Genomic DNA, 27083 nt, shown 5'->3' on the forward strand with positions numbered 1-27083 from the left:
CAGCACTGCTAACCTACAGTACATCATGTCAGTAGTTTGAGGACACAAGTTACACAGGCCTAGCTTTGATAAATAATATAAATACCAGCACACATTTCAGTCAATCAGAGCTTTTCTTGGACAGGCTTTTCAGTAGTTTTAAAGATGTAAAAAGCAATCTCATTCAGTTGAATTAAATACAGCATAATGCTTCAACTCTGAAGGCCATTCCCAGCCAGAGATAATCATCATGTTTGAAATTTACTTATACATGTGAATTTGAGTAAATACAGTTGAGATTTTCAGAATATTTAAAATCAGTGCTAATATGATTCATTACAATATAAAAAGAAATACTGTATATAGTGAAATAAAAATGTCATTACATGCCTAAACTAGAGATGTCAAATGAGTAAAATCTTTAATCGGATTAACCACAGCTTTCAAATTAATCATGATTAATCACCATTTGCGAGTTTTTTATGCCTGAAATTTGCCCGTTTTTACTGTACTGTCTCAACAAAAAGAGCCATTGCTTACAAAAATTTGCTGTTAACTGACCTTCTCTTGGATCAACTTCAGATGTCCAAGGGTCAGTAAACGCAGCATGTAGTGTACTTCTATATGTTGTTCGAAATCATCTCTACCGTGTTCTAGATCATAATTCAGAATTCATATATCATCATCTCACCAACCGTCTCCATGGTGATAATATCTGGCATAAAACCAGCAGATGTGACGACGGAAGTTAAACAGCCAACATTGAAAAGAAACTCTGATAAAACTGGTGATCTGGATAAAAACAGTTTTTTTCCTTTTTATCATTGAAGTGTGTTTGTGCAGCAGTGATAAAAGTCCTACAGCAGCATCACCCAAAGTAAACGCCTGTCAATAAATTATATCATTGGCTGTTTGTTTTCATTTTTTTTTCACTTTTTTACATTAGATGATCACTTTAGTTGTAATAATCAGTATAAATATTTCATAAAATCTAGACCTAAAAAAAGGTCTCATTTGTCCCCCTTTTTCCTGGTCAGTGCTCCTGCCTGGACCCCCATGAGAACTTTTCTAGGCCCGCCCCTGCATATCTGAAATATAAACCCTGTCTACCACCAGCCAGCTATTGTTTTAGAGAAGGTCCTGCCAAAAACAATACTTTCGGGTAAATATGTGATGGTGTGAACTACGAACATGTTGAACGATAAACGCAACAAGAGAGTTAAACCAATCAGCTGATCACCGACAGCCGTCGCTGCACAAACAGAGACAACAAGAAATCCACTACAGCAGACATGCTGGTGCATAACACAGCTGGGCTGTCGCAAGTTTAACAAAGAATGTGGGAAAAGTGCGGGTGTGGAACTCTCTCACCGGGAAAAGAGTGTGTGTTAAAACATCCCCATTCTCCACGAACCAGCTGCTGATCTTTTCCAGTGTGCTTCTCCACGTCCCACAGTCATAACAGGGAAAAGACGGATGTATGGACGGATGTATGGGGCTTGTCATGCCGCACATGTGTTAACTGTGTTAAAAATTTTAACGCAATTAATTACATAAATTAGTTAACACCATTATCGGGTTATTTTTGACACCCCCATATTTAAACCATTATGATTTCAACCAGGTCTAAAAAGAGAGCAGTGGTTCTTTTGTAGTGGTACAAAACCCGCCATCTCAAACAGCCGTAACTGACAGGACATGCAACATTTAATAAAGGCAACATGAAGTTTCTGTTAATACCTGAGTTTACAGAAGAAACTATGTTTAATATACAGTATAATACATGAAACCAATATACAATCTGCACAATCAAGTGAAATGCCATGATCATAAGTCAGTGATTCCCAGTAATTCACAGTTTCGAGCTGTTATGAGCGTCATCTATATCTCCTGATCATAACCCTCAATGGGTGAAGCTTCAGTATCCTGGTGACTAATCACAAACATATTTTAGTTTCCTGCAATCACGATTCCTTCGTAAACGCATACAGCAAGGACTGTAAACCAGCGTTTCAAAGCAAAGCGGGTGTAGAACCTTCTCACCAAGAAAAGAGTGTGTGTTTAAACATCCCCATTCTCCACAGAGGTGATGTCCATGGGTTGCTCCATTTCAGTCACTCAGAGCTTTTCTTGGACAGACTTTTCAACTGAAAAAAGTCAAAGCTCTCTGATTCTGCAGCAACCTTACCACAACATCGATTCAATGTTAGATATGTGAAAAAAATGTAGGACCAATAGAGAGAAGGATGATTCTTTTTTGTATACTAACAGCCTATATGACAAACTTTCTATTGTTGATTGCAAGGTTTGAGTCAGCAGATGTCTGCTGGTTTTCTTGTAGTTTCTGATAGGTTGCTGCTTATTCAGAAATTATGTTTATTGTGACTTCCAGCAGAAGTTTGAAATTAATGGGACAGTGACTATTTTTGCATATGTACACAAAGTTTCAGGCCACCTTAAAAAAGGAGTCCTGCAAGATAACTGTTGCCTTCTGTAAATAGAGTTTATGGGTAAAATAGTAATAAAACGCCACTATATAGTACTGTTAGCCAAATGAGGTCAAAAAGCTCCACAAATCTAAGGTACAGGATGCAACAGTTAATAATAAACCGTACCCTTCGTCAACAATATAACCACATTTCCATCTGAAAACCTGTAAAAACCAGAATGGAAATCATACCCAGTACTGATTCTTTTGCAGAGTGGGAGTGGTTGTTCTAATAATTTGGGAAGAAGCTGCAGGGGAATCATTACTCCAAGAGCTTATGAGTACATGTGAATCAATGGTATTATAAGGTGAGCCCTGATTTGATGTCAATGACCGATCAAGAACAGGGCTACCGGAGCAAGTGGGGTTTAAAGGCGTGACAGTTACTGTGGGAACTGTTGTGGTCCTCAGAGCTTGGCCATTGTAAGACTGACTGTTTGAAGGACTGGCAGAAGGAGGCTCCTGTTGTGCAGCAGCTCTCTGCTTCCTTTGCCTGTGATGTCGAAGAAAGACAACCAGGACCACAAATATGATTACAAGCAGCAGAAGGGCCAACAGGGGTAAGATAACCAAGAGTGGATTGGAGGTTTTTTGAGGGTAGGACTCCACGCGGACCGGCGTGTCCCTAAAGGGGAACTCCTCTGTTTGAGATGGTTTGGCAAGAGTGGTACTGGAAACGCTAGTTCTATTGGAGTTTCCCCAGCGATTTCGCCCCTTGAATTTTTGCTGGTTTTTGCTTGGTTGATCGGTGGACAAGAAACTAGTAGACTGTACTGGAGATGAAGTTCCACTTCTGGAATTCTTGACTGGTGTTTGAGGAGCTGGTGATGTTGTTGGGACAGGACTCGTTGTGGTTGGAAAAAGTGAAGGATCATATGGCACAACTGTGAAGCGGACCTCCACTTTAGCAGGTTGGACGTTATCAGCTTTCAGTACAAACACCAGTGAGTCATTGAGCTCCTCAACTCCAGTCATGTTAGCATTAAGCTGCAAGGCTACTTTCTCCTGCATCACTTCCTGATGGGTGAAGGATTCAACTGGGACAACTTGCCTGGACATTTTAGGCTTTGTCTGAACTACCTTCCCATACTTAGGATGGGATATGATTTTGAAGACAGGATCACTGTCACTTAGGTTAGCCAGTTCAGAGACATCAAAAAAGCCAGTGTTGAGTTTGACGGTAATCCCGTTGGGAATCCTCAAACCTTTGCCAATCTGGATCAAAGGTCTGACAGTTATGTTAAACACTTGGCCACTCAGATTAGCCTCTGAAGTAAAAGCGGTGAACTCAAAGCTGTCCTCTGAGGAGGAAAGAGAGGTCATATGGTAGGATAAGCTTCCAGCCTGTAAATCTTCCTGTTTGAATTGTGTAACCTCTTGGTTGTTCTTTAGAAGTTTTCCAAAGGTGGGAGGCTTTGTAACCTGGTAGTGGATAGTGATATTTTTCCCATTGGTCTCAGCAGCAAGATTATCCTGGGTCAGAAGTACTGAGATTTGACCTTGTTGCAGTGACAACCCAGAATAGTTGACCATAGAGATGGAGATTTCTGTCACTTCGAGGTTAAAGAGCTTATACACCGGTTTATGGTGGCCATCTGTGACACTGAAGTAAAACACCCCTGAGACAGAGCTTCCATCATGGATAAAATAAACACTTCTGTTGTTGATTTGGGCTTGGGTGAAGGCCACAATAGATTCATTCAAACTTCCTTCAAGAGCTAAGTAACCATTGTTTGGTTTACTAATTACAGTGAATGTAATATCCTCTGGAGGATTGTCTAAGTCTTCAACTTTAAGATTCTCAGGTCCAAGGGCTGTTCGATCTCCTTGCACCACCTTCAGACTTGGAGCTTTGGTTTTTAACAATGGTGGCTGATCGTTCACAGGTATGATTGCAATGTTAAAATGCTCCTCAACAACATCCTTTCCATCTTGAGGGCGTTGTGCAGTTCTGCCCTTAAGATTTAGCCATGCACTGAAAACAAACGAATCATGAGTTGTCTCTGAGTTATCATGTTTGTAGGTGATGCCGTATTTGTTGACAATGAACTGGGAGAAGTTTGGTTTTTCCTTGGTGAGGTTTCTCTCACCCACCACGATGACACCGTGCTCAGGCAGATTTGTCACCTGAAACCAAACCTCGTAGGAGCCTTGCTGGGGTGTTGGCAGCTTGGACATCAGGTTAGAGGCATCCAGTTTGGACTCATCAATGACAACACTTCCCCCTTCAGTCACCTCAGCACCTATTAGCAAGCAAACATCAAGTTAGCCTGCTAATGCCAGATTCAACATCTGCACGTTTGCTCGCTTGACATTTTGTCCTCATTTTCAAACCAAACACTATTCAATTGTAACCTACCTGCAGAATATTATTCATACCTGTGTTTGCAAGGAGGACTGTGTTGTGTTCAGGTCCTGTATTCTCATAGGAAATGTCTAATTTGAAGATCTGACTGTCCATAGATGCAGGCGGAGATGCTACAGAGAAGGTCATGGAGTCCATGGCTTCCCAGCCCACAGACTCAGTGGCTGTTTGAATGTACAAAACCTCTTTTCTGTCCACCTGTGGGACAGAAACACAGCGGTTTTTCAGATAAGTCACAATCCAAAATAAATTTTGCAGGGCAGCATTCAGATTAAAGAAAAAATCCAAAAAGTGAACTGAATGAACTTTGTAAGAGGGTCAGTGGTCGCCAAAGTTCCACATCTGTGTGAAAGCTGTTACTTTAGCACATATAAGATGTAATCAATCATTTAAAGCTGCTCTGCTCAGCAGTAAATACAGTACACACACCACAGCTTTGGCTGCATCATAAATATCCATCAGAAATAATTGATTATATAAAAGTGCTACATGGTCTAGTCAGCTAAGGAAGTCAATATCTCCAACGAGGATGCAGGAGATGTATTATTCATCTAGTCCAGTGGAAATCTGGCAAGTCTCCAAGTGAATGGAAGAGCTCTAATATTAAATCCTGTTCTGGTTCACAGCTCTTGAACTCTATTTCAGTAATGTACTTATCTAAAATGAGTGGTGATATAATCAGAAGCTCTTCACTCACCATGTCTTGCGTAAAAGTGGAGATGTCCACCGTTGAATTGTCAGCCTGCCTCGCCACTAGGCGTCCCAGTTTAGGATGCCGAATCAAGCTGAAAGTAATGATGCGGTTTGAGGCATTTCTGATGTCGTTGGTCACGGCTTGTAAATCCTCATTTGTGATTGGTGTAGAGGAGCCTGAAAAAAACAAAACAAAACAACAAAAAAAAAAACAAGAAATGAAAGAGTAACTCATGATTGTGCATATTTATTTTTATGGATGTTTGGTATTAATTGTTTGTGACACCAGACTGTTAAAACTTTTATGTAGCTGCGTCAAATCTGTCTAATTTCTTTTCCCTCTGCAAGTGCTTTATATCCTATTGACGCCAAACTAAGTTAAGGGTCTGAAATAGTCTGATGAGAGCCTTTTGATGTGTCAAATTAAAGCTGCAATGCAGACATCAGAGACTTTTTACAGCACAGTTCAGCTGTAGAGCTGGGTGTTACATAAACTCCAAACATTAAAAGCTCCTTCCAGACTCAAATCTTCCGCATGGGAAAAAAAAGACATCAACTGAACGAGAAGATGGACTACTGATGATTTTTCTTTTTTTTTTTAAATAGATGAATTGCATAGACTTCCAGTTCTGCTGCCACTATGAATGTTGTGAGAAGCCTTAATAGAGATGGCTGATAAATGACAGAAGGTGGTGATAGAAGAGAGGGGACATCCATTCATCACTTGTAAGCAACACCCCCACTATCCTTGTCCCTAATGGTAAATTTCTCACTTAGAGGAAGAGGGAGTGACAAGCTTTGTAAGAATAAACACGTATTTGCACTGTTATACATTTTTTTTAAATAGTCATAAAAGAAGCCAAATAGCTATATTGCCCTAATCTTTACCCCCTTATATTTTACACTGCCTGGACTCTAAATAATAAGCACACACTAAATATTTAGCTGTGTGTATTCAAGTGCAGTGTAAATTTCAAAACTGTTTTGGAAAGTCTGTGTGGTACTTACAGGAACATGACAATGACTGACAGATTGCTTTCAGGAAAACACTAAAAGCTTAATAAGGCATTTCCAACAATTTAGCAAGCATCTTTTGCAACCGTTTTAGATATTTGTGAGGAAAAAAGAAAAGTTTATTTTCACCCCTCTGTGTGAAAGTATTTCAGGTCTCCCCACACCCCATCAGAACCCCTCATTGTCAATTAAAGCTCCCATCCCACCCTCTTCCTCTGGCCAGCCTGGCACAGAGCACAAGCAGGGCTGGGTGGGACAGTGGTACAGCTTTTAAAAGTACCCATTCACCCTGTGGCTGAGAGGCTCAGCAGAGCGTTCTAGCTGGCTTTACAATATCCAGTCCCCCCTAACTTACAAAGCAGAGTACTGAAAATCTGAGGAAACCCTGAAATGTGCAGACACAGACGCCACCAAACTTGCTGAATATTAAATGTAACTAATAGAAATGCATTAAGACTGGGCTGGTTCAGTGACTTGGCTGTTGGAAAGGTACTTAATTATTTAATAAAAATAATTCTGGGAGGTGTAGTAATAGTAGTTAGGCTGAACATACAAGTTGGTTTTAACTTAAAACATACAGCTGATGCGAGATTAAATGTGTCAAATACAAACACATACTTTCCCCTTTTTTAACTGAACTCTTAAAAAGAAGAAGTCAACACTGCTTACGGATAATAATAGTACTAGAAAGAGTCTGTGTGAGAAGACAAACTTATGTTGTTTCAGTTTTTTTAAGAAGCAGCTGTGGCACAAAAACCTACCAATGCAAGTTGAGTTAGGCAGACAAATTACAGAAAGCACAGGATAAGTAAAAATTCTACATTTCTGTATCATTCCGATGGTAAAGTCAGGATATGGTGGGAACAACACGAAAGCATGAATCCATCCTGCCTTGTATCAATGGTTCAGGCTGATGGTGTTGTAATGGTGAGGGGGGGAATTTTCTTTGGGCCCCTCAGTTCAAACAGAGCATTGTTAAAACACAGCAAACTACCTAATATTGTTGCTGACCATGTCCAGCCCTTTGTGATCACAGACCCTCTTCTGATGGCTACTTTCAGCAGGGTAATGCACCAGTCACCAGATCTCAGTCCAATACAGGACCTTAGGGATGTGGTGGAACGAGAGGTTCTCATCTTAGATAAGCAGTCGAGAAATCTGCAACAACTTTGTGATGCTATCATGTCAATAAGTATGAAACTCTTTGTTTCCAACACCTTTTTGAACCTATGCCGTAAAGAATTGTGCTCATATGTTTTATGAAATCATTTCTCTAAAAATAGAATTAGATATATCATGCCATAGGGGAGGGAAAAGATCAAGACACAGATTGACACATTGTTGATTTGGTGAACATGATGTACCTGGAAACACCTTGAGCGGACGGTTTTTCTCCAAACTAAGAACTAAAGCTTTGGCAGTGATGCTGAAGATCTGCCTGGGAGTGAAGTTCACACCATCATTGACTTGGAAGTTGAATCCACCAGACATGGCACCTGGAGGTGACACAAATCCATCAATCAAACCAAAGATCCGTCAACAATGCTCTGAAGGTAACAGACGTTTCTGCACGGAACAGAGAACATGCGTCTTGGTTTTCAGCTTTATTCTTTGAAACTGCAATTCAATTTCTGTATTAGTCATTAACGGAATGCTCAAAACATTACAGCAGGTGTGTTTTTACAAATGAAAGAAGCAGTCTTCAACATGTTGGGTGGAGATTTTTTCTCACTATTATTACAACCTTTACTGGTGGCAGAAACACAAAAGTGGATTGGAATCAGAACAGTAAGCAGAAATAAGATCTGAGTCAATCTCACCTGTTTTATTTATCAATTTATACTCTGTGAAGTAATATTCTGCTAATCTTACAGCTAATGCTGAGAGTTGCACTTCTTCCTGCTGAAGACTTAAAATTCCCTGAGCTGACACAAATAGAAACCAAATTACAGCATTAGTAATTACCAACAGCATCTTCTAGTGGAGGAAAAAGGAACAACAAAAGTTATATTGCATTATGTTTTGGTATTACTGCATTAAATCTAACTCATGTAAGAGGATAAAAGGTTTAAACAACTTAATTCTAGGTGAAATTTAGGGTTGGGGAATATCTTAATATTACAATATGATAAAATCTTGTGCATTATGTAACACAAAAGCTAAAATAAAACATTTTCTGCACTGCTGGTTCAAATGCCAAATACATGTCAAATTACATGAAATTCAGCTATTAAAGCAGTTTCTTGCCTCTAAAATGTTTTTACCTTTGTGAACAAACAGCAGCTGACCCTGGTCTATGTGGGACTGGGTGAAGTTGAGCACTGCCTTCATGGGGGCACTCTTCAGGGCCAGGTGTCCATTGCTGGGTGGGGTCACCATGAAGTGAAGCTCATCTGGTGGTGAATCCAGGTCCTGTGCTCTCAGATCCTCCTGTCTGATTTCTGTAACTGAGGACACCCAAACCTGGATAGACAAGAGCCAAGCACACAAAAGCTGACTTAAATAATCGACATGAAAACTTAATCCATTCGATATGTGGATAGTTTTGTTTGACATGACTTGGTATGTGTAGGAGCTAAAAAGGATTGACAACAACATATATCCTAACAAAGCTATAGTTGAGTATAAATGTAAGTTTAATAAGAGCTAATGTCCATTTGTGGATGCCTGTCTTTGAATAAAAACCTTTAAATTAAAAGATCATAAAAAAAGACTGGAAAAAATTAATTTATGCTCAATTTATTTTTTATTTGACAGCGCTACTGCTTTTAGAGTTTTAAAACAAAAGATGTACACAAACAGCTGATGTGACCTCGCTACTTATCACCTAAAAAAAACAAGAAAAAAACAGGATGCTTTGCATGCGAATCCAGCTTTAAGGCTGTTTAACATGTTTCTCATTCTATTGTCACTCATGATTTATCACTGTACAGTGATCCTCCACTGAAGCAGAACTGCTATATGAATAGTTTTTAACTCAGACAGAGATAGATTGTAGGATACCAACAACCCAAGGAAAAAAAAAGTCACTTGAATGCTGCTCAGATTCAGGACATCTCAGTACTAAACATAGCCATGAAGATGGTCAACACAGTTAAAAGTATTTCCAAGTGTTAGTGAAGCATGGTAAAAGTCTGTTTCCATGTGCACTGAAAAATCTCAGGCTAACATGATGTAACAAAGGAATTCATGAACACAAAGAGCTGAAAACTAATGAACCATGCAGATTTTTGACAATGAAGGATGAGCCTCTAAACTCCAGACCAGAGGAGCTACTGCATAACAAACCATCATTGCTGGACAGGTTGCCATTCAAGTAGTTAATTCAATTGGTTAAAAATGCAGAGTGTAACCTTTAAAATTTAATAAACTGAATGACCCATTTTCTCATCAGGCATTTCTGAAGTTGATATAATTAAAGGAAAATCATCAAGTGTTGTTTTGAACATTCACCACAGCTTTGTTCTCATCATCCTGGCAATAATATGGTTAAAATATGTAGAAATATTCATGACAACAGTACTTTACAATCTGCCTTATTAAATCAAAATGATACCCTCTGTAAACATACTGTGCAAGACACAAGGTACACTTAGCTGAAACTGATTACACTGTTGGCTTGAATATGCTGAGAAACTAGCAGACCTTGACACTCTTCTCAACAACAAGTCGTTTCAAATGACATTTCCAAGTGTATAAATCCTTCCAAAAAAAAAGTCTATGACACAGAATCAGAGTTGATATTTTGAAATATGATGTGTCTGCAGGAAGATGCCTTTTTTACTGGACTGATTCCACGATCTTCTGCTCTAATCTGGCTTGTTTTGAATTGCTTGGGGGACTAAATGACTGGACTCTTGCACTCAGTAGATTGTGGAAGATCTGTATGCAGCCACAACAGTTTAGTTATCACAGAAATAAAGAATCCTAAAAAAAAAAAGTTACGACATGTCCACACAGACTTTTTGTTTCTTTTACAAGTTAAATGAGTGAAATATCAAATTATCTCCAAAATGCCTAAAGTTCAGATGAGACACACTTTTACCAGGTCTGCAAGAGTTTCCTGGTACTCTGAAAATTAAGTTAAGACAGTGATAACGATGCACAGCCTGTCACACGTCCCTGCTCAAAACATCACCAAAGATCTGCAAACACATAAAAGGCAATCAATGTAAAGAGATAAGTGAAACTAGAAGGCCTTTTTACAGGAATAATGGGCAAAGTGTGTCACCTACGGGAGAGATATTGTCAAGAACCAGCAAAAAGTTCTATTTAGGACATTTTTTCTTCTTTTCAAATTAAGAATATAAAAGATTCAAATAAAAAATAACTACATAGAAATTTAAACAGATTAAACATCTTACGTTAATGTATTTTGAATCATTGGTGAGTAAAGTGAGTAAAAAACCTTTAAGGTCATAACTATGATTGTTAGTCTTGGTCACAAAATTTACTGTGGCTGAAGAATTCAAAGCAAGCCTCATCTCCTTTTTCACACATCCTGCCAGATTGTTAGTCTGCAACCACAAGGTTTTCACATATGTATCATGTTATAGAGTCTGTTCTCAGTACTTCATCGGTCAGCAAAAACATTCTGTTGCATGCTTTTTGTAAACTTCAAACTTCTCTGGAAGTTGGTTAATGTGAGAAACAACTGTGCAAAGTGCAACATCACAGGGTGAGAGGAAGTGGGTGTAGAAAAAAGGCGCCTCCCAGCACAATGTGATAACAGCAGCTACAGGAATGAGCTGCCTATCAGAAACATCATATGTAACTGAAGTATGTGATGGTAGATGTTACCCTCTAAACACACCAAATATGGGAGTCAGTGGTCTCACACTTGGTTTTAAATGTTCTTTACTGGAACAAAAGCCTAAGGACTTTTTTTTTCCAGTCAGCACTTGTAAACATGACAACCACAACCACTTTGTTACACCGGCCTACAGCTTAACAGTCCCCACACACGTGTTTGTTCTGGTGGGAGATGACTATACCATCACTGAACAGGAAGCCGCAGCAGGACTGATGAACAGCAGGAGAGTGACTCACCAGATTTAAAGCAAAGACACATGACACCAATTTGCCATTAAAGCACCTTAAAGGCAAGCTCACTTGCTCGTGTCACGACGGGGTGTCTGCCGCTCATCAGGCTACAGCTTTAACGAAGCTGCAGCCTTATTCAATCAAATTTTAACATGAAGAGCCGTAACTATCAAACGTTTTAGTGTTTAGTTTGTCGAGGTGTTTTAGTAGTCTTTATTTTAATAATCTTTACAATGCAGAAAAGACACTAATAGTTATATATTTAATCACAAACTGGACTTTGGCATAAGGAAGCTGTGCTCAAAGTTCCTCTGTCACAACAAATAACATGTCACAAGCTACCTACTGTTCATTTCTTTTATATAGAGAAATCAAATTAATTTAACTTTAGTTGGCTTCATATTTTTAACACAGTCATCCACACCCCCAAGGAGGCTTGTGCCCCAGTTTGAGAAGCACTGCCACAGTGAAGTAAATCATCTTAACAAAAGAATGTGAGAATATGTGTGCAGGAGTGGATTTAAGATGTCAACCGGCTTTAGTTTAAGTTTACAAAATAGAAAAAAAGAGAAAAATTACCAGATGATGTTAAATTTGTCCATTACACTAAACCACGTTGTGCTTATAAGACAAAGTACCAACTGTGTCTACTACTGACAGTAAGCACAGGTTAGTCAGGATTTAACTCTCATATAAAACCACTGGGCTGCAACAGATACACAGAGATATATAGAGTCTTTTTTAAAAATACTGATTCAGGATATTTGTTTAAAAACTAACTGTAATTCATTTTAGAGAAGAAAAATAACTGTCATTAAAAAAATTAAACATCTAAAAATCTTCCAGAGATGGGCAGTTGTAGTGCGCCACCTTGTGGCCATTGACAGAGCATTTCCTCTCAAAACCTACCCACCCTCACTAATAATCATTATTAGGGTTAAACAGATTGGACATCTATAAATCACCAGAAATAATGATCGGCTTCCTAAAAAAATGATTCTCTGTTTGCAACTCTTTCTGAAGCTTTCCAATTTTCTTTGATGAGAAAAATGAAGTTGCTTTTTTAACTTTGCAGATCCTCAAAGGAATTCATGGCATTTGGAGCAAAGCTGCACAGACAAAGAGGACCTATACTTTGACCACTCTTTCCAGCTGGACCTGGTCCAGCTCTAGTCACTAAAGCTTACAGAGCTGTACTTGTATTACTGAACAGCCCCTTTCAGCATTGTGCAGCACATGTAGATTTACCAACTTCTTTTATTTCTGAATGTATTTGTAGTGTTTGCAAATAGAGACTGCAAACAGAGTTAGTCCAGATATAGAGCTAGTCAAGAGAAGTGGCGCCTGGAGAAATAGGTGTACGCCTATTTTCTGGCTTTTTTTTAAGCAGCCTTTCCAGCAAAGGATAAACTCCCTGTTATATAAACAGTGATGTTTATGTATTCTTCCATATTTAGTTGACCCTAAAATGGGTCAGTAATTTCAACACATTGTAATGCTTCTGCTAGCAAGTGAGCAACAGAAAAAAAGAGCTTGCAAAACAATACTGAATGGGATGTAAATTAGAGCATTTAAAGTGGTTGTACTCTACGATAACTAGAAAAAAAACTGTGTAAAAAAAACAAACCAAAACTCACATTTAAAGAGCACTACACAACTGGTAAAAAGAGATCTCAAACAGAAGAAATTTGACTGAGCCCATGATCATAAGATTTTATTTCCAGACTATCATTTAAATAAATACTCAGATGCTTTAGAATAGACTAAAGTCCTTTCCAGCAAATATAGCCCTTCAACATGATCTTTTACCTGGAATATACTTTGCTTTTGACGTTAAACATGGTAATTACAGCAGCAATAACACCTTAGCACCATAAAAGGCTCTCCGAAAAGCGCCTGGGCACCTTCAAATGTATGTCAGTGTCTACCCTGTGCTGCCAGTCCCCCTGGACCGTCCACATAGCCAACATAGTTTCTCTCATCCAGACAGCAAGCCATTCATGGCAACATGCAACACTGACCCCATGAAAACTCTTCTGACAGTCGCCAGACTTGCTGGTTTAAAAAAAAAAGTGCCCAGAGTTTAAATATAGAGCTGCAGTGCAGACTCACCCTGAGGACTCTGTTGGTGGTAATAACAGGAGGCTCGTCGTTGACAGCTGTAACCTCGATGTACACCGTCTGGGCTGCACTCTGCTTCCTCAGGCCTGTATCATTCGCCACCACTGTGAAATTGTCAGCCAGGGTTTCGCTGCTGTCATGGACGTAGTAAATGAATTCGTGCTCCACCTGGTTAAAGATCACAGAAGAGATCATGAAAGCTGGAACTGCAGAAGGGCTTTAATATGAGGGACATTTCACACGATGCATATGCTGACAAAAACAAGATACATACGGGATAAAATAAAGCAATGTTAAGATATTCCAGCTGGCACGAAGTGAGATGTAAGTCAGGTCAAGCAAAGCTAATGCTCACTGTTTAATGTGATAATTTAATTAAGAAAAAGTGTAAGGTCAGAAAGACTGTAATCATGTCTGTGAATTAGGATAAAATTTAATGTGAAAGATATTACTAATTAGTGCAATAATAATCAATCAAATTCCCTGATGGATCCTCTAAACCCTCTATATATAACTACAACTATATCAACATTAAAAACATGAATAATCCAAAGTATTATTCAATTCATGCATCTATTTACTCCTGGTTTAGAGTGTCTGTCCTAATGTCTCACCTGCCTCCTGGTGAAAGTGGTTATAGCCACACCAGGATGTCTGGAGTGCTCAATGTGACCGTGCTGTGGGGGTTCAGTCAAACTATAAAAGAAGTTGATCCCAGAAAAGTGACGGTTGGTGACTTTGAGCACATCCTGTGTCAGTGCCTTGGAAGCACCCTCGTCGAGAGTGAAATTAGAGACCTGAAGAGGGATGAGCAGTGGGATGATGTCAACAGACATCCTAATGCTGCTAACATCAGTGATCCCATTGGTGGCATCAAGGACGAAGGTGTCGTTGATCTTGTTCGGCTCAACCTGCACATACTGGATGTTCCCCCTGTTTATGTCGTCTTGGGTAAATATCCTGACAGGGGACAGCTTGGTTCCGATGTAGCGCTCCTCTGCTTCAACAAATTGCCGGAGAAAGCCATGAGATGGGGGAACCTTGACTGTAAACACAATCTCAGATGGCAGGTTGTCCTCATGGGTGACCTGCCACGAAGCAGAAAATATTCAGTGGTCAAATTTGAAATGTCAGATGTGTCCTTAAGTTTTATTTAATCTTTAAGATCTCATTGTGACTTTGACATTATTTTAAAAACAAAAACAAAACATCACTACACACTTTGATGACTCTGTAACAATTTTCTTGATTTCTAAGCAAAATATTAAATTCATTCATTCATATTATGCATGAGCTCCACTTTCTCAAAGCACTCACCTCTAGTTTAGTTTCATCAATTTTCACTGGCTTTCCCTCTTCCACTAATAAAATGTCTTGGAGCTGCACGATAGGTGGCCTCTGATGACTTTCCAGATAAACCTTGACATTCACTCTCTCTGTAAGCTGAAGACCTTTAGTTTTCACTGTTATGTTGAAACAGTCTGCCAGATGTTTGCTGTCATTGTGTCTGTAGGAGATCAGTCCATCCTTTAAGTCAGACAGTGTGAATGACTCCACCTTTGTTTTATTATGATAAAGACTTCCATACTTGGGAGCCTCATCCAACTTGAAAATGACCTCCTGGTTATCTCTGATATCCAAATTTGAATTGACACTGAAATTGCTGGAATAAAAGGTCACTGATTGTCCCTTCTGAACCAACAGGCCAGTGTTATTGCCAACTGTCAAAAAAGGCTCACGTGCGCTGATGTCTAAAAGGCTCGATACAAAATGTTTCCCGTCTGAGACAAAGAGCACAAACCTGCCGGTGCTAGCGCCTTTGTGAATGAACAACACTCGCTTTTCCTCCAAATCCTTCTGTCGAAACTGGAACAGACGATGACTGGTGTCATTAACCAGTACGAGGTCTCCAATCGGGATTCCTCTTCGAGTGTACAGGAGCTGTCCATCGTCAAAGTCAGAGTCAACATCGTGATAACGCAAATCTTCTATAGTGAGTAACTTCTGCCCATCTTTTGCCACGTGAAAAACTTGATCAATGATTCGGATTGGCTTTTGGTCATTCAGTAGCTGAATAGTTATGTTAAAAGTTCCTTCTTTGGAGCCAATTTCATCTTCTTCAATGATAGACTTAAACCCCTGGCTAGTGGAGGCTATGAAAGTAAAATAATCTTGAGTTGTTTCGCTGTCATCGTGGATGTACATCAAGCGTTCCTCTAGTATATCTTGATTAGTAAAGGTTAAGATATTGTCATAGCTAGCATTGGAGTTAGACTGACTAATCCGGGCTAGCTTTCCATGTTTGGGGCTGCTTATGACCGTGTAAAAAATCTCCTTTGTACTCAGAGTCTCTGCAAACAGCTCATCTTTTGTGATAAGTTTACTTTCTCCCTCCTGAAGGGAAAGCCCTTCATTCTTCATAAAAACGCTGTTGACATCAGCTTTGATAGAAAATTGGAAATCATAATTTTCAGACTGAGAGTGTTTGGAAACCAGCTGAAATTTGAACCTGTCAGTTGTGTCTTCATAAGGTCTGTCGACTAGCTCGTAATGTACTTTTCGACCTGTCAGATCTCTCTGGCTAAAGGTTGAGTTCTTCGTCAAGACTGTGTTGTCGAGCAGGAGCTTCCCTTTCTTTGGTATGGTGAGAACATGAAAATAGAGGTCGTCGTTTGAGAGGGCCACACCTTCAGCTATGGCAAGCAGATACTCTGAGCTCAAAGTCACTTTTCTGACTTTATCCAGGTTGATCATGGCATTCCTCATCAGATGGTACGTCACCCACTTCACTGTTATTGGGAAAATTATGTCAGTGGTTGCCCTTGCAGCCACTGTAACTTTACACTTAAAGTAATCTGTGACATTTGAAGTCTGGACATCTTGAAAGGTGCTAACATACCTGAGGCGTTCTTTTTCAAGAAGCCTTTGTGAAAATGAGTCAGTGTGCCTCCATTCACCACTTGAGTGAAGCCTTTGGAGCTCTCCAAACTCTGGGGGCTCAGTTACATCATACCGAACGTCTACAACTTGTTTCAAGGCATTAGTTTGCACAGCCAACTGCTTTGAACCAATTATAGCTGTTTCTCCTTGAGTGATCTGTAGTCCAGTATTGTTGGCCATTTTATACTCCAGTGCAACAGCCATAACCCTTAAAACAACAGTGTTGCTGACCTTTTCCCCATCACTAACTCTGAGAACTATCCTTGAATTTCTCACCCCTGTGTGAACATAGTACACCCTCATTTCGTCCAAATCAACATATGAGAATGTGACCACGGCCTTGCCAGGATTGCTCTCTATTTCTAAATACCCTGCATCAGCATTCAGATTCCCAAGCACAGAGAACACAAGGCTGCTGTAGTTACTGTCTATGTCTGTGGCCTTCAGAACATCAGTAGAGAGGCATTTCTTAGAGTTCTCCAACAGAACAAAGAGATTTCCTTCAGGGAGACTCAGTTCAGGTGCATCATTGGTGGGTGTCACCGTTATATTGTAGCGGTACAACTTGTTGCCCTTTAGATAATCAGGAACTTGTTTCCTACTGCTTGAAAAAACTGAAAACAGGAAGAAGTCATCTGGTTCCTCAGAGCCTCCGTGGACGTACATCACTCTCCCATGCCAAAGGTCAAGCATGCTGAAGGTGTTCTCTTCTTGGTCCTGATCCACATCAAGTCTTATCTGACCTCTAATTGGTTGATCTAGAATTCTGAACATTATCTGAGACTGGCGAATGCCAAGCTTCTTGAAGTCCAAGAAAACTTTGATGTGTTTGGCGTCAAGAGATGCTCGACCACCCTCCTGAACAACAAGGTCTTTAAGCTGCACAAAATTTGAGCCATACCTCCTGTCCAAGCCATTTGCAAGGGTAGATGTTTGAAGAGGTGGTGTTGGTGTAACCGAGTGAAAAGGGAATCCTGGAGGATTTGTTGGACTCACAATTGTTGATTGCTCTGGTGGTTTTTCTGGCTCACAACCAACTGAGATATCTTTGGTAACTAAAGCATTGGAGAGGCTCATCTTAACTTTATTTACCTGAATGTTTTTTAAACATCCTTTGAAGGAACCTCCTCTGACAGACTTTCCTGACACAGAGACGAGCCCCACCTTTCTGACTTCTGATCTAGTTCCCTCATCGACCCCTCCTACAAAAATGTTGCCCTTAAGCTGAAGCCTCTTTGAAGGAGAGCTGATGCTGCTTTTTACTATATCTCCATCTACAGTCAGCTCAAGGCTTTTAAAACTGAAATACAGTTTGACAGAATGCCATTTCCTGTCATTGATAAACGTGAGCGCACGCAGCTCGGTTTTGGTTCCACCTTTCCCAACAACAGCGACTGGAAAACCTTCCTGAATCACTAAAGCCACAAAATCCCCCTCTCTGGCTGAATTGTAGAGGATAATTCCTTCTTTAGCTGAAGTGTGTACAACACACTCAAATATAGCCGCTTGCTGGACATTCCACCGTGGAAGAGAAATGTAAGCCCTGGAGCTAAAGAAGCTGATAGGATCTTCCTCAGTGGCAAAAAACTCAGGGCTGCAGCCTAAAGACACTTCATGAACATATTTTAGTCGAGAATACGGCCTCAGTGACGACAGCAGGTCATGTTGATTGAAGATGACCTCATCCATGCAGCCTCGGAAACCGATGAGGTCTCTAGGCAGGTAAAGTCTGTCTAAGCCCCCTGAGCCTCCAACATACAGACCATCTACAATGTTAAGTTGGTGATGGAGACCTGGCATCTTCACACTCGTGTGTGAGTTTTTGTCAACAGTCAGAGTGAGATTGTGCTGCACATGTTGGATCTCCACAGAGTGCCAGGCTAGATCGTTGAGCTGGATGCCTTGCTCTGACTGTAACATCTGCTCCCCAGATCCGAGGTCCATTTTAACCTGAGAGAAGCAATAAAAGAAGTGCATTATAAAAATGTATGCTCTTACAAAAAGATAAGGCAAATGCACATAGGACACAAGGATTAATTGGCGTTTAAATTTAGTTTTAAATTTCAATAGTTTCTTTTCCTTTTCTTTTGTCAGCAGTGAGTTTTTGTGTCTGTGCATTGAATGGAACATTAGAAAATGCTGATAAAAACTGTAAAATACAATAAAAAACAAAAGTAAGTTTTAAAAATGCCTTTATGTTTGATTGAGGAGGGTTTTGGCAGTTTTATTAAAGGGCTAATTTGCACAAGGAGCTGGAAACACCTTTTACAAGCAACTTCTGACATTGTAAAACCTTTTATTGTCAGGCCTCATCACATGGACAATCAGGTTCTTCAGCTTTTAGTGAAACAACAGTCACAACAATCTGAAATGACCTGATAAATCAATTTATCTCTTCTTTTTCTCTAATATATGGCCTGTGAAACACATTTCGTTAGCCTGCTTCCTTGATATTTTGCTATTTTTTGGTGATGTGTGTTACATTTTACTGCCATCCTTTATGCTGCTGCATGCTGGGGTAGCAGACTGGGGGGTAGCCGATCCCAACAGGTGCTGTAAACTGATCACTGAGGTTGGCAGCGTTGTGGGTTGGAATTGGGCTCAGAGAGGATGATGTTGTGCAAGACAAGATCTCATACCCACTCCACGATGTGCTGGTCAGTCACAGGAGGGTGCATCACCAAATACCGAATGGCAATCAAACTCTATAGCTCCATCATCGATTACTAATATTTAATAAATTATACAAATGTATATGTTGTCTATATCTGATCCAAACAACTCTTTTGCCACTTAGAATATTGTTATTTATTGTTTATTTTACTGTAATTACTTCTTATAATATCCAATGGTCCACTGTGACAGAAGAATAGCCCCTTTGGGATTAATAATGTATCTCTGAATCTGAATTTTAATGTATTACTTCAATTATACCATCTTCTAATGACACTATGCAGCTTAGTTGTAGTGCTGCAGTTTTATTAAAGCAGTTAATGGAAACATGTCTACTTCAGCAGCATTAAAGAATTTTACTTAAAATGTTTTAAATTCAATTTTATGTAAGCAGTACTATCATCATGCTGAACTTGCAGCTATTTTTTTCCCTCTTAGCTTCCCTCTAATTTTCTGAGGCCCTTGTAGCATCCTCTGGCGGCCCCCCAGGGGGCCATGGCCCCCAGTTTGAAAACAACTGTCTTCATTAACTAGATTTAAACAAGTGTCGAATTCAACTCCAGCAACACACTCAAAAATAGTTGGAACTGAGGCATGTTAATCATTGTGACAAATAACATTTACATTTAATTACATGTTTTAATAGTTTTGGAACAGCATTTTTAGAAATTGTCTTAGAAAAAGAATCTGTGTCCAGTCTTGCTGAATACAAGATTTTAGTGATTCAGTAGTCTGTGGTTGCTGTCTGATTCTTTTCATTGCTTCATACTTTTCAATAGCAGACAGATCAGGACTGCTGGCAGGTCAGTCAAGCACAAACAAACTGTGTCTGAGAAGCCCCGCTGTCGGAAGTCATGCAGAATGATGTCTGGCAATGTCCTGCTAAAATAACCATGGACCTCCTGGGAAAAGATGCCACAGTGGTAGCAAATGTCCACCTACACACCACCTACACTCTCCATTGATTGTAATTTCACACATTTGTAAGTCATCCATGCCATGGACACCCATGCATCCACATGCCATCACAGAAGCTGGCTTTTGAATCTTTGATCTGGATGACCTTTTTTCATCTTTAGCAGACCAAGACATCAGTTTGATGAGCTAGTAGCCAGAAAGCTCAGAGTATGTTTAGAGCTTTCTTGATGTAAAAGGCTATCAGGGTCATTTCTTACAGGCTGAGTTGAGTGGAAATGATATTTCAGCATACTCCTGATCTCATGTGGCTGTATGGTTTCTCAGGCAATTCCCAAAAGCCCTAAGGACCATAATTTTTTGTAGTTTTACATTGGAAATTCAACTTGAAGTGTTTATATAACTTTTGACATTATGACTTGTATGAATTTGAAAAATCTTAAGTACTGTGACACCTGGAAAAAGAAACACAAGATTTAGACTCTTTATGATGTCACCTGTTGTCACAGCAGTGAGCTTTGTCTATGATTTGAGCAGGAAGAGCACTATTATCTATTTGCCCTCAGCTATGTCCACAGAGCATAGCGTCACCATCTCAAACTAATGCTGCACTTAGATGACATGCTTGTCAAGGCTTGCTGCAGAGCTAAACATGCATGGGTTTCCAGGGAACAGTACTCATGTCTGACTCACACACAGAGACCCCAAGCTTTATAAATGGTGAGCAGAGCCAGTTTAAAGAATAAAGTAGCACAGTTGACTCCTTGTGCTCACCGAAGTGCAAAAATTCTACACATTTGTCAGTGTGATTCATTCCCAGAAGTGAAAATCTAACATAAATATAAGCTTAGTCACAAGGATTTGTCAAGTTTAAAGCACAATTTCCGTTTCCTATGAGGTTGTTTTTTTTTTTTTGTATGCTGATGCAGCTTGGCAGGGCTGCTTTCACGAAGCAGCCTTTAAAGAGCTTTTAAAAGATTGACAATATTTTCTAAATATCATAATGTCATAATACTTTTACTCTTAAATACTGTATGTCAAGTAAGGTTTGTTGGTACTCATGAATAAAATGTAATCCTATAAGATTACCAAAAGCAATACAATATATCATTATCTGATGTATTATATATATATATATATATATATATATATGTATATACTCAACAGCCACTTTATAAGGTACGCCATGCTAATACTGGGTTTGATCTTCTTTTTTCATCCAGAAGTGCCTCCTTAATTCAACAAGGTGTTGGAAACATTCCTAAGAGACTTTGTTCTCACCAAATTCTGACCCTACCATCTTAATGTTCACCCATCCATTTTCTTTACCCACTTAGTCCATTTTAGGGTTGCTGGCTGGAGCCTATCCTAGCAATTACCAGGCAAAAGGCAGGGTACATCCTCAACAAGTCGCCGGTCTAATGCGGAGCCTCCACAGAGAGACAAACAACACTTACACTCACTTCTAAGGAGGATTTTAGACTGACCAATTAACCTAACACGTATGTCTTTGTGCTGTGGGAGGAAGCCGGAGTGCTGTGAGGCAGCAGTGCTAACCACCACACCGCTGTGCAGCTCCGTGCAACCACCTGAATGCTGCAACTGATATGGAGACTCATTAGACCACCCAATGTTTTTCCAATCTTTTGTCCAGTTCGGGAGAGTCAGTGTGAATCGTAGCCTCAGTTTCCTGTTCTTAGCTGACAGGGGTGGCACCCGGTGTGGTCTCCTGCTGCTGTAACCCATCTGCTTTAAGGTTTGAAGAATCATGCATTCAGAGATGGCATTCTGCATACAGTAGCTTGTTTGATACAAGTGGTTATTTGAGATGTCTTTCTGCAGTTTTAAATCAGTCTGCCCATTTTCCTCTGATATTAAGAGGGCAGTTTTGTCCAGAAAACTTGCTCACTTTATATTTTCACTCTTTTTCAAACTATTCTTTGTAAACCCAAGAGAAGGTTGTGTGTAAAAATTCCTGTAGATCAGCAGTTTCTGAAATACTCAGACCATACCCTCTGGCACCAACAACCATGCCATGTTCAGAGTAACTTAAATCCCATTTCCTTCCCATTTGATGCTCAGTTTGAACTTTATTAAGTCATTTTGACCATGTCTTTATACCTAAATGCATCAACCTGCTGCCATGTGATTGGCTGATCAGCTATTTTGTGTTACTAATAAGGTGGCCAGCGAGTGTGTGTTGTAATGAGATCTAATATGAATCAACTCATCAGAGTGAATAATCCCTCAATGATACTTAAATGCATAACATAAAAAAATGACTATGATCCCTTGGTGTTCACTGCAAAAACATGTACTTAGCATTGAGTTAACACATATCATGCATGTCTCCTGGTGTTGAGAGACTGACTATGTCAGTCACAGCTCATAGTGGTCAGTGCATGTGTCTGCAGTGCATGTAGTCAAGCACAAAGATGTGTGTTCTGTATGTGTTTATGAATGCATGAATGTGTGCTCTCGCATATGCATGAACACATATGCTCTGTGCTGCGGCCATGGATGTACCCACCTGCAGGCAACCAGCATGAAGCTCTAGTAGGAAGTAGTTGGCCTGGCCAGCAGCGAGAAACAGCAGCCCGTTGGAGCTAGAGGTTCGGAAGCGAATGCGGAGCACATTATGGTCGGACGAATCTGTTGCCTTGAGCTGTACGAAGCCATCACCATAGAAGGAAGCTGGAAGAGAGACATTAAACGAGAGGTTTTAAGTAGCACAAAATAAATACATTGAGTGAAAGTGTTTTCAGATGTGATGTTCATTATCTTTTTGCAAGCAACTAAGAGAAAGCCATGCTTAGAAAAAGTACAGTAACAGAGACCACAGCAAACCAAGAGCAAGTCAAGTCAAGCATTGTGGTCTTTATATAGCCAACATGTGACATTTAGATATGAAACCAGGCTAATTATCATCTGGTTGTTCTTTATAAGTAAAACAGGGCCTGTTAAAGTGGGGAGCACACTCACACAGTGCACATGAATGAGATCTCACCTGCTTTAAAACAATGCTTGCAAGACAGTCCAGATCAGCTGAGTTTAGACTTCCCAGTGGCCCTGTCGTGCATACTTTATACATTTAACCATATGCATTCATATGCATTCATGCATACCACGAGAACAGTCAAAACAGTCTTAAAGCTTCATTTATCTAATGAGCACCTTTATGATGAAACAAAACTGAAACCAATTTGTTGTGACAGAATTGCAGGCTCCAAGTCTCCGGTCATTTGTAGGTTTAATAGAAAGTTGTTCATCGACTGTCTAAAGTTGTAAGAACGATATGTGACGCTTAAGGGTATTTGACTTTAATGCCATAATAGCAGTACACAAACTCAGGCAGTGGATGAGGAGCTGGCTCAGAGGAAGAAAGACATGTTTGGGCCAGCCCTGTCCTGACAGGAACCGTCAACCTCAACATGAAAGCCTCTGACATCCCCACATCGTCTGTGGCCTCGTGTTCTAGGAAGAGCGTGGAGGACGGACCCAGCTGTTTCTTCTACCTCACCTCCCTGCCATTTTGCATTGCCTTGTAATCTGCACAAACACACTCTGAAGCATTCTCACCACCAGTTTTCAGCAAGCTCCAGAGCACCACTCATATCCAAAGTTAAAAAAAAAAAGCTTTGCATCTGTGAAGACATGTGCACCTTCCGCATCTTATTTGTAGTTCATGACCCAGAGGCAAAGCTGCTAATGGGTCAGAGTGACCCATTAGCAGCTGCAGCTGTTTGTGCTTGAAAATCTAATATTTAACTATTTTCCTAAAATAGTTTTTCAATTGTCTAGTCTAAAAAGGAGAAAAATAAACACAAAAACTCATCATCATCAGGAATCATACAGTTGAAACCAGTATGCAACATTTCTTTTTTGTTTTTTGCTGATTAATGATCTAATTAATTGACCATTCTAGCAGCCCTTTAATCCTCAGTCCACCTGATAAAAATGGGTATATAATTTCACACAAGATACAACAATTTATTGAAAAATGTTTGAAGTTTAATTTCCTAATTTTCCTCATTATATCAAGCTCTTCTGCTTATAAATATGCTATAAATATGCTTTGCACTTATTAAAAATACTTCAGAAAGTCCTAATGTCAAAGTGAATATTCAAAGTAGGGCTGGGCGATGTGAACCAATTCTTATATCTCGATATTTTTTTACCTGAATCACGATATACGATATATATCTCGATATATTTTTTTTGTCAAGTAACCAAAAAAAAGTTCTAATTTACAGCCTTTAGTGCCAAATATTCTTTTATTAAGGATCAGCCCCACATGTGCATTAAAACAGCTGACTGAAATTACAGTACCTTTATATTAAATTAAATGCTCCTAAAATAAAATAAATTAAAAATACTTTTCAATGACCATAACAAAAATACAGCTGTGCAAAATGCAAAAGAAAAGATGCTTTTAACTCAAAACAAGGTAACTCGATATAAACAATATTGCTTCCTTCTATATTGCGTCTGATAAAGTCTTGATATATTTGAAAATCTTGATCTATTGCCCAGCCCTAATTCAAATATGGCCACAGACAACAGAAAACACATTTGTTGGATTAAGTATTTATGTAAAGAAACTATATATTTCATATGAACCATTTTTATTGTCAGTTCTTGAAAGGAAATTAATCCATTTTCTAGCGTATAACTTGATCAAAGTTTTATCTACACACATGCCACAAAACACATTAGAGTCCCAATTTTATCAAAAATAGTCTCTTTAGTCTTTGAACTGTGAGAGGTAACCAGAGAGAAAACCCACAGAGAAAAGGTGAGAACATGTGAGACCCCAGCTGAGCAGCAGGTTCAAATCCAGAGCGTTCTTGCTGTGGGGGCAACAATGCTAACCACTGCCTCTAACAAGGCCAATAACTTCAAAGCAGAATTTTCAATTATTTTCATTTGAAATTCTCGTTCTAATGTAGAGACTGTTAAAAACGACAGGATATAAACAAAACAGACTAGCCTGCAGGCATGCAAAATCCAGCATTACTAATCCTGGATGACTGTCAGTTAAACATGATGCTCGTTTATTTGACTGGTTCGATATACACAACAAATATTAAGCTTTGAAAACTGCTCAAGAGGAATGCAATAAAAAAAATCCCTGAAATTCACCAGGGCAGACATGCATGCTTAATTGTATATCTGTGTCCTTCGTGACTAAACATTGTGTTTGGTTGAAAGAAAAAGGTCCTTTCCTCATAGAATCTCTTAAGCAGCTAGATTTTGGGGGGAAAAAATGTAAATTTGTGGAGCGGAGGATGGTTGTTTCAGCTTTTTGACATGACAAAGTGTTAAAGATGTGCAATTTTGAGGGGTATGAAAATGAAAGAGCATGGTAGATTAGTCAGAAAACAATACCCACCTGAATGTGTTCCTTCAAAAGCTTAAAACGGGAGGTGTTTTGAACTTGTCCTGTAATCTACATGTCAGGAGGGGCAAGTCTCTTTGTTTTGACATTTCTTTTTCTTTTTTTATGAGATTTCACAACCTTTTTTTTAAACAACAAAGCCTGTGACCTTTTTAGTGAACACCGGCTTACAGTTAATTTGAGGAGCAAGACCAGTGCTTGTCACTGCCTGTATATTCACTTTACACGACAAATCTCAGATCCAACTTGACTGAAGTGCCTCTCTGTTTTTTCCTCTTGCCTATCTGCTGCTGATGCACTGTCAAAACCAGAGATGTGGATGTTTAAAGCAAAGTTGAATGGAAAAAAATCAGAAAGGCACCTAAGTTAAAGATGTCTACACTGTAGATGTCTTCACTGAATGAAATGGTGACTGTAAGTCACAGTGAAATGATTTCCAATCATTCCCAAAGGCATAGCCTGGATGAAAGCTAAAATTAGATGACACTTTTCAGGACCAAATCAACCAAAGAACCTTGGGAACGCCAGCACAGATATTAATAATGCTTATGTCTCTGAACGCAACAACTGTCCATTTCTTTGATTTGAGTATCTCATAATCACAGAGATTTCCCAGTACAGTGGGCATTACAGGCTTATTTCTTATGCTGCCCCTTACAAGGTGGGAGCACTGTGGGTATCCATGCATGCACGCAAAGATTATCAAAGTGCAAAAAAATTATAAAAGCAATACGGAAATAATCAGCTGTATTAAGAAAAATAACAGCTGCGCTTTTAAGAAGGATAAAATTACTTTCTGCTGTTGTAGGAAGAAATCGTGACACTGCACCCACAAACAGCCTGTCACTGCGCACATTTTTATATAATCCTATTAAGGTTAACATTTTCAGACCTGTGAACAAATACTCGACAACATGTAAAGAAGTATTTTAATAATCCTCTGTAATGCGATAATAACACACTTATGATGTTACAGATATAGTTCTTATATAGCACCCTGAACTAAAACAGTAAATGATAAAGTTAGACTCGTTTCGTTTATTACAGTTGGGCACATTTAACTGGCAACCTAAGTGGTCTTCAGAGTGAAATTATCTAATGAGGGGAAACACGCCAAAGTTCACCCGTTTGGGGGTGTCAAAGTATATACACAAAACATAGATGCAGCAACAAATAAGCTTTTATAGCACGGGTTTTCATTGACTAAAAACAGGACAAAGACAGAAAAGTAGGAATTGTTACCTCCCGACGCGAGTTCGACCAGGAGCGACCACCAAAGCAGCGCGCGGAGCCTCAACTTCTTCTCGGTGTTGTTGACAACAGACTCCATGTTTCTGGTGTTGGTGGAAACGCTCACATTCAGCGGACAGTCCGGTTACATTTTCACAGAGTGGCCTTCTCTTCTTCACGCTCTGCTGGCGTTCAGCGGCTCAAAAATGCCTAAACGGACGGAG

At 39.5% G+C, this 27083-nt stretch overlaps 1 protein-coding gene across 1 annotated transcript; it reads right to left on the bottom strand.

Annotated features, from left to right (window-relative positions):
• Positions 1-920: 920 nt before the first annotated feature.
• cspg4ba (chondroitin sulfate proteoglycan 4ba) lies at positions 921-27083 on the bottom strand. The gene is made up of 10 exons (XM_042000425.1): positions 26872-27083; positions 22762-22925; positions 15021-18593; positions 14318-14791; positions 13695-13871; positions 8804-9002; positions 7904-8035; positions 5530-5702; positions 4847-5030; positions 921-4710 (listed from the first exon to the last, which is right to left on the bottom strand). Exons 1-10 carry the CDS (start codon positions 26957-26959, stop codon positions 2654-2656), a joined length of 7221 nt encoding a protein of 2406 aa, XP_041856359.1. The 5' UTR covers positions 26960-27083; the 3' UTR covers positions 921-2653.

Source organism: Melanotaenia boesemani, chromosome 11 (genome assembly GCF_017639745.1).
Source record: "Melanotaenia boesemani isolate fMelBoe1 chromosome 11, fMelBoe1.pri, whole genome shotgun sequence".
Lineage (NCBI taxonomy): Eukaryota > Metazoa > Chordata > Actinopteri > Atheriniformes > Melanotaeniidae > Melanotaenia > Melanotaenia boesemani.

Excerpts from the sequence above, each read along its gene's own strand:
- cspg4ba (XM_042000425.1), bottom strand. The coding sequence starts at position 26,959 with ATGGAGTCTGTTGTCAACAACACCGAGAAGAAGTTGAGGCTCCGCGCG. Across the intron at positions 8,036-8,803 it reads GCTGCTGTTTGTTCACAAAG|GTGCCATGTCTGGTGGATTC; the intron begins GTAAAAACATTT and ends TGTCACCTCCAG. Across the intron at positions 4,711-4,846 it reads AGTCCTCCTTGCAAACACAG|GTGCTGAGGTGACTGAAGGG; the intron begins GTATGAATAATA and ends GCTTGCTAATAG.